At 40.2% G+C, this 14,429-nt stretch overlaps 1 protein-coding gene across 1 annotated transcript; it reads left to right on the top strand.

The window, feature by feature from the left end:
- Nucleotides 1-10,339: 10,339 nt before the first annotated feature.
- On the top strand, nt 10,340-10,986 carry LOC141632457 (uncharacterized). Its single transcript, XM_074445004.1, has 2 exons — nt 10,340-10,477; nt 10,570-10,986. Exons 1-2 carry the CDS (start codon nt 10,340-10,342, stop codon nt 10,984-10,986), a joined length of 555 nt encoding a protein of 184 aa, XP_074301105.1.
- Nucleotides 10,987-14,429: the final 3,443 nt, after the last annotated feature.

Below are 14,429 nucleotides of genomic sequence, written 5' to 3' on the forward strand. Positions count from 1 at the left end.
AAAATCAATGTAAGGACATTGTTTTTCCTTAAACTTTCATTTTCATGCTTTTATATTTGGATGCATGTTACATAGATCACCTAAATGATAAATTATGAGATAATTTAATTTTTATTAGAGAGTCTAATATGGATATATGATCTTTCATCCTCCTCCCCTTCTCAGCTCGTACTCTCTCCTCCTCCTCAGCGGTGTCTGCCTCGCTGGCCGGCTGTGGGTACCCCTCAGCTGGGTACCGGTAGAAAGATGGGTGCGGCAAGCCCTCAGGGACAGGACATCCTCTCCTCATGTGATACTCGTATAGAAGGAACAAAGAAAGTGCAATGTCCCGCTCCATACGAGCCTGCCTGGTAAGAAGCTCAAGAAGCAAACCGTCACGGCGCCCTTGGTCTAGGACCGTGGACGCCTCAAAAGGTGGAGGTGGAACAAAATTAGCCGGATAAACGGGCTGTGTCTGGTCAGATGCAGGAGTAGGAGTAGGAGTAGGAATCGAGGTAGGAATGGTCGTCGAAGTCTGGCCACCCGTAGAAGGTGTGGATCCCTCTCCGGTCTCAGGTCTCTTCCGCTTCTTAGAAGCGGACATGGTAGGAGGTAGAGCAAGTGGGAGGTGAAACATGGGTAGTGGTGGAGGTAGCCTTCCCTTAACAATGGGCAGGGGAACAAGACGGGGCAGAGTGGTGCAAGGTAAGGGTACAGACAAGGAACCACAAATCTTTCATGTCTGCTGGTCAGAAGCAAGCCAAAACATAGACAGCATAGCAGCAATGTCAAGGTACCTATTAGTGTCTAGGTGCTGTAAGTCACGAGGGAAGACGGGGAAGATAGAACGAGCAAGAAAAGTGGCTATGCCACCGCAAACAATGGTGCCCGTCGTCTTCTGCCCCACATTATGAAAATATTGAGCACTCAGGTAAGCAATGTTAAGCACAAAAGGTCCCTCACTATCAATGTTCAGGTAACCTCCAAGAATAGACAGCTCAATGTTGTTCACATTGTTTGGTTCTTTATGGCCAAAGACGGTCCCACCAATGAGACGCAAGAAGTAACGGGCCGGGGGAAGGTGGACATGCGCGAGCTTGCGCTCCTCATAACTAGTCTGTGCCAAGGTCCTCGACAACATGCGGATGACCTTCCTAGGAGGGTCAGAGTCACCGGTAGAAGACAAACCTAACCTACTGCCAAACTCAGCTAGGGTCCAGGCCGTGATCCGGTTAAATAACCGGAAGGAGACACAAGAACTACCCGGGTCAGTGGCGTATGCGCCAGCAGAAAAGGTAAAGGAGTTGAAAAACACGAGGGTCAGCTCCTTGTAGGTCAAGGCACTCATGGTAATCAATCCCGACATCCCCGTCCCGTTTAATATCTCAACTACGGGCTCGTAAATACCTAACCTATCAAGTGACTTACGACACAAAAACTTCGTTGAAGTAAAATCACGGCTCTCTAAAGCAAAGAAACGAGTATGATGCATATCGTTAACAAAACGTACCTCGGGGTAGTCGGGGTGCGGGTCAAGTGAGTCATCGACACAGATCGTGACCGGACCAGCAGCAGGTACGGCCCGTCCGCGACCCCGACCTCTAGTACCTGAGGAAGAAGCCCGTCCTCTGACGGAACGAGGTACTAAGGCAGCCCGGTAGGCGGCTGTGACAGATGGTGACCACGCACCAAGGGTGGTCACCGTAGTAAACACGGTACCTGAAGTGCTAGCAGTAGCTGTGCTAGTAGAGGCAGCAGGGACGGAGCTAGTAACAGTGCTAGCAGAAACTGTAGAGGCCGAAACAGAGCTAGCCATGACAGAGGCGGATCTAGCAATGATAGCAGTAGTAGTACCAGCAGTAACAGTAGGGGAAACAACAGACAAAGCAGTGGTACTAACAATCGGAGTGACGGTGGTAACAGCAGGGACCACCGTCTCAGTCGAGGATGGAACAACAGTCGAACTAGTCGAGGGAAGGGAGCTACTTTCCATCCTAATCATGCAAGCAATAGGGGAATTCAATCAATTAAACAAATTAAACACAAAAACCCCCAAATTAGTCGGGTTTTCGAACTAAATTGCTAAACCCTAAACCCTAGTTCCATAATAATGTCAAAAAACAAGCAATTAACAAAAAAGGAAATGTAGGGAGTACTTACTTGATGATGAACCCACAAGAATAAGCAAGAAAATCGACACAAATTGCGGCAAAAGACGGATTTTTGATCGAAAACCGGCAAAACCTTAATTTCCAAATTGACCGCAAAGAAGGACGAATTTTAAGGGGGTGAATGAGGGCTTTGGTCGATTTATTAGCAAAATAAATAATGTGGGTAGCTGATTTGGTATTAGGGCAAGAATTATGGAGTAAATAGGAGATTATCGCACAAAATATCGCAAATAAGGAGTTGAATGAAATTAGAATGAAAAATAGAAGTTAAACAAGTAACTTCCGGCGTGTAATAAGCAAATTCACTCGATCGAATGATTTGAAATCACTCGATCGAGAACTTTGGCCTCCAATCTGCTCGATCGAATAGAAATCTTCTCGATCGAGTATTCTTCATTTTTGCCATTTCGATCGAGTGCCTTAAACCACTCGATCGATCAACTTCCTCGGGCATTCCTCTCGATCGAGTACAAAAAGTACTCGATCGAGTTGTTTTCTCGTGCACCTCATCCCAATGCGATATAAATGTTGGAGCTTGTGTCCTCCACAGTTATTGTGATAACATATATAAATCTCTTATAGGTTCACAAGGGTATACTTAGTATTTTATAAGTTGATTAACGTTTACTTAATAACGGTTGGCTTGCTAGAAGTTTGACGTTATTATCATACAGATGGCGGTGATCAACTGGTCCCTAAAAGTCACACCTAAAGGATGTGTGTGAGAGATGTGATTGTATGAAAATATAATCACATTGATGCCTGACTAAAAGGTTAGTCTATGTATTTGACTAAACAGTTAGTCAATGTGATGATGAGACGATTATTTAATACAATTAAATAATACCAGCTGAGACGAATTAATTGTTAAATTCGTAAATTGAATATAAACTGTTATATTTAATTAATGTATATAATGTTAGCTCAAACGAATTAAGATGTTAATTCGTAATTAAACGTAACCAGTTATATTTAATTAGCGAATTATAAATATGATATATTTATAGTTAAAGTATATATATATATATATATATATATATATATATATATATTATGCGAAATTGTCATAATAAAATATTGACAGACCGGTATTAATAAATCGACTACAAACTGTTGTGTATAGACTTATTAATACATGTCGACATAAATTGACAATTAAGATAATTAATACACATTTATACATTTTGAAAACCAACCTAAAATAAGAAGATATTTTTCTCCTTATTCTTGTGGTTGGTGAAAACCGAAATAAGAGTAAAAAGAGGAAGAAAAAATCTTCCTCTAATCACTCCCATTTACACGGTTTGAAGGAGGCAAAAAGGTGAGATCATTCTTCTCATTCTCTTGACCTAATTCTCTCATCACTCACACAAACAAAACCCTAAAAATTTCATAACATTTTTGGGGATCTATTCTAGCAAGAACAAGGGCATTTCTCATAACATTTTGGGTGCAACAATTAGGAGAATATCGATTTCGATATTGTTCTTAGGCCATATTGCTAGGACCAAAGGTTGATTCATAATCTCTATACTTTTGTTTATGTAATTTCATTTATGACTCGTTTTTCATAATTATAATTTCGTTATAATCCGAATAATTATAGAGGAAGTATACCGATATTTCCCACAAGTGGTATCAGAGCATAGGCCACGAAATTATTTTGTATAATTTTCATAAATGAATTTAAACAAAAAAAAAATTGAAGAAAAAAAATCAATTCGGCCGAATCAATTTTTTTTGCCAATCAATTTTTTTCAGCCGTGAGTTTTTTGTTTTTTGTTTTTATGTTTGTTTCCATTTAATTTATTCATATTGTTGTTTTAATTTGTTAAGATGATAATATGATAAATTTGTAGATGTTTTGATTTAATAAAATTAAATTGAAATGTAAATGGAAATGGTTTAAAATAATGATGATTTTTTGTTTTTGCTATATATATTTTGGCACACATGATGTTAAATTGTTGTTTAAGGATCATGATTCATTAATTTAAATGTTGATGAGTATGCCAATCTTGTTCTAGTAGCAACATTAAACAAATTTGTTCATTATCAAAGGGTGTTTTCAAAAAGAAAAAAAAACTGATTTTTCTCGTTTTTTAGGTCAAATGCCGAGACAAAAAGAAAAATAATTTCTGCTTTTTTCGTTTTTGTGGAAATGCCGAGAGAAAAAGAGAAAAAAAAATTTCTGGTTTTTCGTTTTTTGTGGAAATGCCGAGAGAAAATAATAAATTTTTTTTTCTGTTTTTTCTGTTTTTTTGTTTTATTTTGGCCAATTATAATTATACATTACTTTGATAATGTATGATTGTTTGTTGTGAAAAAGTTCACAAATTTAAGATACCTAATTATTTTAAAGAGGTTTAAAATAATGTTGGAATAATTCATATTACAAGATTAATATGTATTAAGATTATAATTATTGTGAGTAATTGAGGAATTGTCACATAATTTGATCATTTAAATAGGTGGTTTGGATAAATTACTCTACATAATTAAGGAATTATGTCTTGAATGTTTAATTTATAGTTGATGCATTTTTATTTAGTTGAATGTTTTGTTGAATGGTTTATTTACATATTTTTGCAATTGGTTGTAATTTGTAATACCTAGTGTGGCCTTAGTTAATTATGTTTTCGTAATGATGGAAACATAATTTTAATGTAATTTTGAGATCTCGAATCTCCTTTAATTTTCTTTAAGTATTATGTTTTTGAAATTAGAATGTAAATAGGTTTATTTTGTAATTTTAATTGTAATTTTAAAGAAGACTAAAGATGCAGATTGGATTGCTCACTCCCACTACATGGACCAAGATGGAACATCAAGACAAGCTTCTCGGGTCCAAAGATGGATTCCAAAGTTGTATTTATGTTCATTTTGGTAGATAGGCCACACTAGGTCTTTATTTTGTTTTACGTTTTTCCATTCTTATTGCTTTTCATTGCATAATAGTTAGTGAATCATATTCCGCCTAAACCAAACCACCTAATATGCATGAAAATTGTCTCATATAGATTGGATGTTAGTTATTATGGACATAAGGATGTCACACATTTTAAGCCATCATCTTAGTTTATTCATTCTCGCATGCTAGATATTAGTTCACTTAAAATGAATTAAAATAAAGTTGATGGGATCTTCCTCTAAAACTGAAATTGAGACTAGTCTTTATAAGGGCAAACAGCTATGAATCCCTTCTTCGTCGGTAGGCATATAGGACCTTACTCTCCATATGACCCCTTCTACGTTGGGTAAGTAGTTTGTGTTGACTTAGTTTACCTCAACATTATAATCCGAAGAGTTTCTCGTGATTATGATGGACTATAGATAGAATTTACAGAAATTTATCGACCAAGAATTCTAATAGTAGAATTAGCCAAGAGGTTGGCTTATCAATTTACAGATAATTGAGTCTTGGAATCATTTATATAATTCTTGAGGGAGGTCAATTGTATAAATGCTTGAGTCTTCGCGTTATAACAGTATTGCATTAGACTTAAATCATAACGATGAGTATGCTTATTATATTTTTCTTCTTTTCGCAGTGTAGAATACGTTTTATTTTGATAATACTGCTTACAACAAATGGCTGGAAATAATGATATCCCTATGCAAAGTGCCACACTTGGACGCGAGTCCTGGCTAAAAGCTTTCATGGACCACATGAATCAGTTCACACGACTGAAGAATGACGGGTCCAAATTTGCGGACTGGGAGGCATCATTACGGAATGCTGCCATTGATGACGGTAAGCTCAAGTACTTTACTGAGCCAATACCGCTAAACCCAGGCCCCAATGCAAGAGCTAACGAGTCAATTGCTTATAGTGACTTCGGTATGGAAGCGGGTGCGATAAAGAACGTACTCATTTTTGTAATGGAAACCAATTTGCAAAGACGCTTCATTGCCCAAGGTGCAAACAAGATTTTCACTACGCTCACTAATGAATTCTCAAAAGCACCGAGAATCGTTACTTATGAGCATACCCGTCGCTTCTTTGATGCGAAACTCCAGAAGGGCCAACCGGTTAGCCCACACATTCTTAACATGATTGAGAATGTCGAGAAATTGGAGGCACTTGATTGCAAAATCAGTGAGAGCATAGTCATTGACCGTATGCTTCATTCACTTCATGATGGTTTTGCCCTCTTTAGGGCAAATTACTACATGAATGACATGAAGAAAAGTCCTCATGAGCTACACTCACTTTTCGTACAGACCGAGAAGGATATGAAATTGAGTGGGAGCATGAAGCAAGATGTTCTCATGATTTCCAACAAGAATAAGGGTAAGGGCAAGGCTCACGGTGACCTAACTGTAGGAAAGCCAAAGTTTAAAAAGTCAGGAAACGGTAAGAGTGGGCCTGGTGAGACTAGTGGCTCACAAGGCAAGGCAAAGAGCAAGGACGGTAACGTTGAATGCCACCATTGTCACAAGACTGGACATTGGAGGAGGAACTGTCCCGTTTACCGTGAGGACATAAAAGCAGGCCACGTCACTCATGTTGGTATGTCATCTTATATTCATATGATTGAGATTAACCATGCAAGTTTTGGAACTTGGGTACTTGATACTGGTTGTGGTTCTCATCTGTGTAATCATTTGCAGGGCCTAAAAAACATCACACCTCTCGCAAAGGGTGATGTGGACATGCGAGTCGGGAATGGAGCACGAGTTGCTGCAGTCTCAAAGGGAATATACGTAATCCAGCTCCCTAGTGGGTTTGAGTTATATTTATATAACTGTTACTATGTACCCAGTTTATCTAAGAATATTATTTCTGTTTCCGTACTTGATAAAGACGGTTTTTCATTTTCAATAAAGGATAATAGCTGTATTTTCTCTTTCAATGAAATGGTTTATGGCAAAGCAGTTTCCATGAATGGAATTTATATCTTAGATCAAACCACAGATATATTACACGTGAATAATAAGAAATTAAAGGTTGGTGAAAAAGATCAAACTTATCTATGGCATTGTCGAATGGGACACATAAATGAAAAACGTGTAAAGAAACTCATCGAGAATGGGACCATTCCCACATTCGATTTTTCTTCATTTGGCACGTGTGAATCATGTCTTATCGGCAAAATGACTCGAATTTTTTTCAAAGGTGTTGGAATGCGCGCTAGTGACCTATTAGGACTCATACATACTGATGTATGTGGACCTATGTCAATTACCGCAAGAGACGGCTATAGATATTTTATCACTTTCACGGATGATTTGAGTAGATACGGATATGTCTACTTAATGAAGCATAAAAGTGAGTCCTTCAAAAAATTCAAGGAATACTAGAATAAGGTTGAGAACAACCTGGGAAGAAAGGTTAAAGCACTCCATTCAGATCGGGGTGGCGAATATCTTTCAAATGAGTTTGATCAACACCTCAAAGACTGTGGAATAGTTTTACAGTTAACTCCACCTGGAACACCTCAATTAAATGGTGTGTCCGAATGGAGAAATCGAACATTACTTGATATGCTTCGATCCATGATGAGTCACACGGTAGTACCTGATTCATTATGGGGTTTTGCTCTTTTGTCAGCTGCTCTTATACATAACCGAAGTCCTTTTAAAGCTGTCGACAAGACTCCATATGAAATGTGGAAGGGAACGGTCCCTAACTTGTCCTTTATTCGGGTTTGGGCTGCGAGGCTTATGTCAAGTGGAGACACGAGGATAAGCTCGGCCCGCGATCAGTCAAGACATAATTTATTGGTGATCCAAAAGGAATGTTTGGTCATTACTTCTATTCGCCTACCGAACATCGAGTTTTTGTTGCGGCTAGTGCAAAGTTCTTAGAGAAAGAATTTTTCGAGAACAAGTCAAGTAATAGAACCTTCGAGCTGTCGGAGATTCAAGAACCAACAACCGAGGAACAGATGGAGGAAGTTGTTCCTTCAACTGATGATACGGTTAATATTCCTTAGGAACCTAGGAGGTCGGGTAGAGTCTCTAATCCTCCAGACAGATACATTGTTATGGTCGAGGAAAATGACGTTTTACTCCTAGAGAGTAATGAACCCGCTACCTATAAAGGTGCCATGGCCTGTTCTGACTCTAAGCTATGGCTTGAAGCCATGCAATCCGAGATGGACTCCGTGTATGATAATGACGTATCGGATCTTGTTGATTTACCTAATAAGGTAAGACCTCTGCAGCGCAAATGGCTTTACAAAATAAAGCATTCTATAGACGGGCAACCAGATACCTATAAGGCACGACTAGTGGCAAAAGGTTTCACTCAAGTGCACGGATTGCATTATGATGAAATTTTTGCACCCGTAGTTATGCTGTGTTCCATTCGGATAATCTTAGCGATTGCCGCTTTTCATGACTATGAAATTTGGCAAATGGATGTGAAAACCGCCTTCTTAAACGGTTATTTGGAGGAGGAGTTGTACATGGTACAACCCGAAGGTTTCATAGATCCTGAAAATCCTAAGAAAGTGTGCAAGCTTAAGCGTTCCATTTATGGACTTAAACAAGCTTCTCGGAGTTGGAATCATCGTTTTGACCAGGTGATAAAAGAGTATGGTTTCACTCGATCGGTCGAAGAACCATGCTTATATATCAAGTCGAGTGGGAGCTAGATTGTTTTCTTGATATTGTATGTCGATGATATACTCTTGATTGGGAATGACATTCCTCTCTTATCTTCTGTAAAAGGATGGTTGAAGAACCATTTCCAGATGAAAGATCTGGGTGAGGCACAACGCATATTGGGAATCCATATCTATCGAGATAGATCACGACGGATGTTATCACTGAGTCAGGAGTCGTATTTAGATAAGATTCTTAAAAGGTTCAGCATGACCAACTCCAAGAAGGGGAACCTTCCAATGACATCTGGGATGCATTTGAGCAAGTCTCAGACACCCACGACACTTGAAGGGGTTGAACGCATGAGCCGTGTTTCTTATGCATCTGCAATAGGATCAATCATGTATGCCATGATATTCACACGTCCAGACGTGGCATATGCATTGAGTATGACGAGTCGGTACCGAGGCAATCCATTTGAAACACACTAGATAGCTGTTAAAAACATCCTCAAGTACCTACGGAGGACTAAGGATTGGGTATTGACTTATGGAGGAGATACTAAGCTATGTGCAATCGGTTACGCAGATGCTAGCTTCCAAACAGATCGAGATGATTCGAAATCTCAGTCTGGATTCGTCTTTACTCTTAATGGTGTTGCGGACAGCTGGAAGAGTTCCAAACAGAATGTTGTAGCAGATTCTACTACTGTATTCGAGTACTATGCCGCTTCGGAAGCAGCAAAGGAAGCTATATGGATGCGTCAATTCTTACAAGGACTAGCCATAGTTCCTAGTTCGAATAACCCGATCACCATCTATTGTGACAATAGAGGTGCCATCTTCCAGGCTAAGGAGCTAAAGTCTAGCAACAAGTCTAGGTATGTACATCGGAAAGCTCACCTGATCCGTGATTACGTGGAGCAAGAGGAGATAGTGATTGACAAGATAGCTTCGGATGACAACATCGCGGATCCTCTCACTAAACCATTGTCATATGATAAGCATGAAGGGCACGTTATTTCCATGGGAATTAAACGTGTTCCTGAGTTGTACTAGTTGATTATGGATTCGATACATTATATTTTTCATATGCTATTTATAACTTCATCATTTTATTTCATATTTTGTTTTTCATGTAGATTGTACGACAACATTGAACGCCACAAAGTGAACTGAATTACATTATATTTGTTTTGGTCCGTAATCGCCTACATGAGCTGATAACTCTGGCTATTATTTTGTGAAGTCGATTGATGGTGGGTTCAACGAGCCATAAGTCAAACAGTTAGCTGATCGATCACAGATGCGAGTTATAACGATACCTCGTAGGATAAATTGTGACAACGTAATGGAGTCCTAAATGTTTAAAAACATTCGGTGCCAGGTCGTGGATTGGACGTCCATTGTGTTCCTAGAGTCGATTCTTTTGACTATCGACTGTCTCTTGAGATTAAGGCAGTTTTTGGGTGACTTTGGTTTCTTTCTCATGGTCGACCGTAACAGGAGGCTAAGTAGATTTTTTCTGGGTCATTTTGAAGAAAATATCCAACCTTTTGAGAAAAGTGAACCATGTAATCAAACCAATTGAGAAATGTGAACCATGTGTATATGAAAGGAACAAATTGGTTTGATTACATGGCTCCCTCTGATTGCAGTTGGCCATGGAAGAAGATCACTTATATAATGCATACTTATAAGCAAGCTTACACCACTAATCTTTGGTTGAATGCTCCTGCTCCTTACACTGTGGCAGCAGGGTATGAGTGGTTGCGGGTGAAAAAACCTAAGGTCTCTTGGAGGTTTCTCTACTGGAACTCCTTAAACATCCCCAAATGTTCATTAATCTTCTGGAATTTATGCATCAGAGATTACCCACAAGAGATAGGCTGGCTAGAATGGGTTTAGCAGTGGAGAAGATTTGCCCAATTTGTCTATTGGCTGATGAGAGTCATGGTCATTTGGTGTATGACTGTGTTTATGCTAAAACGTGTACTAGTCTGCTGCAAAACAACCTTCACACTGTCTTAAGGTTGCAGGATTTAGTCTGTTGGTTTTCTGAAGGCAGACGTATTTCTAAAATGCGAAAGAGGTATGTTGGTGCCTGTCATGTGGCACTGATTTATTGGATTTGGAGAATACGGAATGAGGCACGGCTGGATCATCTTGTTAGGAGACCTGAGCTGATAGTCCATCAACTTTTACAGGATGTCAAAACGAGATTTTTGACTCAAAATTTCAGTATCATGGGTGCAAGAGATAAAAATTGGTTTCATTCCTTATAGATTTTCTAATTTTTATTCTTTGGTTGTATAATTTTGTAAAGGCCTGATGTACTCTACACTTTTTTGATCCTTGATGATGATATATATACTTAACTTTCCCCCCCAAAAAAAAAGATAAAAAAAAGAAGAAAATATCCAACCTTTATCAGGTTTAGTTATTTCTCAGGGCCACTCGAGGAGTTGTAACTGAAATGCATGGCCATGCTCGAATGATGATTCGTTTATCAGTTAAGTTACTCTCTAGTCGGGAAAACCACTCTTGATATTGATCACTTGTAAAATACGACTGTAACACCCCCATATTCTGAGGATCCTTAACTAGGCCTTCCTTAGCATATAAGGGCGTTACCATCTCGGTTGCCCGAGGTAAGTAATGATCAAAAGTCGATAAAAGAACAACTATAATTATATTACAAGCGTGACAACCAACGTAACAAAATAAAGGTACAACTCATCGGCTACACTCTATTACTATCAGAACTCGTGAAGACTCATCCCTGCCCGGACTCCAGCTATCAACGACATCAACACCTGCTAAGACAACCCTGTCCCAATAATGTGCACATCCCCTCCCGTGGCGGGTTCCACGGAGGGCAAAACTAGGGCGTGAAGCCACTCCCGCAAGTGACTCTACTCAGCCGAGGACGTGCCTCGAGAACCAGAGACAAACAGTCACAAACAGCTGCAATACAACAAAAACCAACAAACTGTATACGCCAACCGACTACCGCATATACGCTGCCACACAACACAACCTCACTACAACAACCAAGACACAATAACCGACACACTAAACCATCCACAGGAACTGAGTAGGCGAACCTACCTTTAAGCGACTTCAACAATTCCACGCTCATACATGCAAAACCTAGCAATCAAGCAACACCTATACACATAACACAACCATCTATCACTACCAAGCAAACCCTAACTTCAAGGACAAGGATACGGATGATGATGACGACATACCTACAAGAAGAAACCTGGCAAAGGACCGCTACCCGACTCAAGCTATGCTCTCCTAAGGCACAAGGACCTTTAAAGACTTCCATGGAGGTTTTATGGTGAAGGGAAGGGAAAGAGGCGACCTAAGGATCTGAAGAAATGAGGCGGAAATGATTGCGGATATAACAAAACGCGATTATAAACCCTCGCTGAAAACACGATACTTGATCGAGTGGCCCACCTACTCGATCGAGTGTCCCCTACACGATCGAGTATCAAAGCTACTCAATTGAGTAGCCTCTACTCTATCGAGTACCACCCCTAACTCACAACATAAGATCACTTTAGTACGTACTTCTAAGGACCATTACCAACCCCGAGGTCGGTCAACGCTGGTCAACAGGTCTCTAAAAAGGCAGGCATTACAGTCTTCCCTCCTTAAAAGAACTTTGTCCCCGAAGTTCAACTCACCTATCTCAAAGCACAAGACACGGGAACAAAACGACATCACTACTCTTTCGACATAGGTCACTACTCCCCGAAAATACCATCCCCCATGTCATCATCATCAACTGTCTAACGCTCCATATAGATCGACCTTTACAAGCCACTACTTGAAATATCAACCTCACAACACAAACCGGCACGACCAACGATTACCCACACATTATGAGATTACACTATCACTAGTAATATCCATCAACACGAACCAAATCCCATTAACACAACTATGTTACTCGGTGATACGATTCTATTCCAACACATGACATCACAACTATCTCTTTATGACCGTCTTTTAAAACATACTATCAACTTTTACTTCGACACACGAATACTCAACGTACCAACGCAAACAATTACAACTTCATACCAGAAATGTAACCAAAGTAGAAGAAACCTTATAAACAAACAACAAAATACTTACAATATCGGCCCTTTTATTTTGCGACATTACTCTTCCCCTCTAAAAGGAACTTCGTCCCCGAAGTTCACCGCCAAATCACTACACATGTTATGTACTACTTACATCTTGACACATATATCTAACTCATATCATTCATTATTGACATTACTCATTAATTAGACAACCATTAAACCATGAAAAACGTAGGCAACCGTATTCAAATAACTAGCCATCATCAAGAATGCAGGTATATATCATTTGCATTTGTAAATATGAAAGGACACACTTCCGGTGAAATATAACTAGTAGACATGACGGATGTAAAATAAGTGCAATAAGAAACAATTACTACCTCACTATTCGTTACAAATACGCATCTAAAATCCAAGCACGACTTCCAACATATGAAATTAGCGATTTAAATATGTTACTAATCATCAATAACCATGTGAAACACCAAACATGTATTCATATAACCATTAAAACAATTTTAATTTTATGAAAAGTTCCTGTAACAGTGCTACTCGATCGAGTATATAGGGTACTCGATCGAGTGCCCGCTACTCGATCGAGTGTCTTGGCTACTCGATCGAGTAGCCCTGAGATCATAATAGCTCATATCTGTCACACATGCAGCTACTCGACCGAGTATGGGGTACTCTGTCGAGTACCTACAGGTCAAAATCTTGAAAATTCCTGTCATAACACCGTATATATACATAAAACGTCACTGAAACACGAGTCGGAGTAACAATCGACCCCCAAAATCCTGCAAGTAAGTTCAAACTAAACAAATCCGGCCTTATGGCCATCCGTACAAACCACAATAAAAAGTTCTAACTAACAACGACTACCATCGTCCAACACCATCAACCATAAACAAGGATAAAGAAAAGGAGTATCACTCCTGCTGCTGCTGCTGCTCATGCATCATCTCATCTCCACCACCATCCCCTCCCGAGGTGCCTGCTCACGATGACCCAATACCCGCATCAATCCCTGCCCCAGCTCCAGGACTCACATATCATGGGGTCAAGCCACTAAAACCAAAGGATTGTGGTGTCCCCCAGGCAGACTGATCCACCCCGTAAGAGTGGAAAACCCCACTATAGTCCCCAACTCCGCTCCACCACACTGGATGTGGTCCCTCTGTGCCAATCCCCTGAGCATACGCCATCTCATGCATGTTCCGGAGTGTCAAGGTGGATGACACTCTCTCTGCCAAGTAGCTCGAACGCGTCTCTGGGGTGTCGAGGTAGGGGTAACAAGGAAAAGGGTGCTGCTGCGGTGGTGCTGCCGACCGTGGTGTAGTCTTAGCTGTGCTCTCCCTCACTCGACAAGGTCCTCTCCCCAACCTGGGTCTCTCCTCCACCACCGCCACATTCTCCCCCTTCTTCGGCTCGGGCATCACCTGAAGGATCGTGTCATCAATGAGGTACGTCTGCAACTGTCGAGGTGCATCATCATCCTCCTCCTCCTCATCGGAGTCAACAGCCACCACCACTGGATCTAACGGCTCTGTCGGTGGGAGGTGCTCAGGACCACGGGTCCACTACCCTCCCCAACTTCGGGCTGTGAAGCCCTCCCCCTCTTG

Source organism: Silene latifolia, chromosome Y (assembly GCF_048544455.1).
Source record: "Silene latifolia isolate original U9 population chromosome Y, ASM4854445v1, whole genome shotgun sequence".
Lineage (NCBI taxonomy): Eukaryota > Viridiplantae > Streptophyta > Magnoliopsida > Caryophyllales > Caryophyllaceae > Silene > Silene latifolia.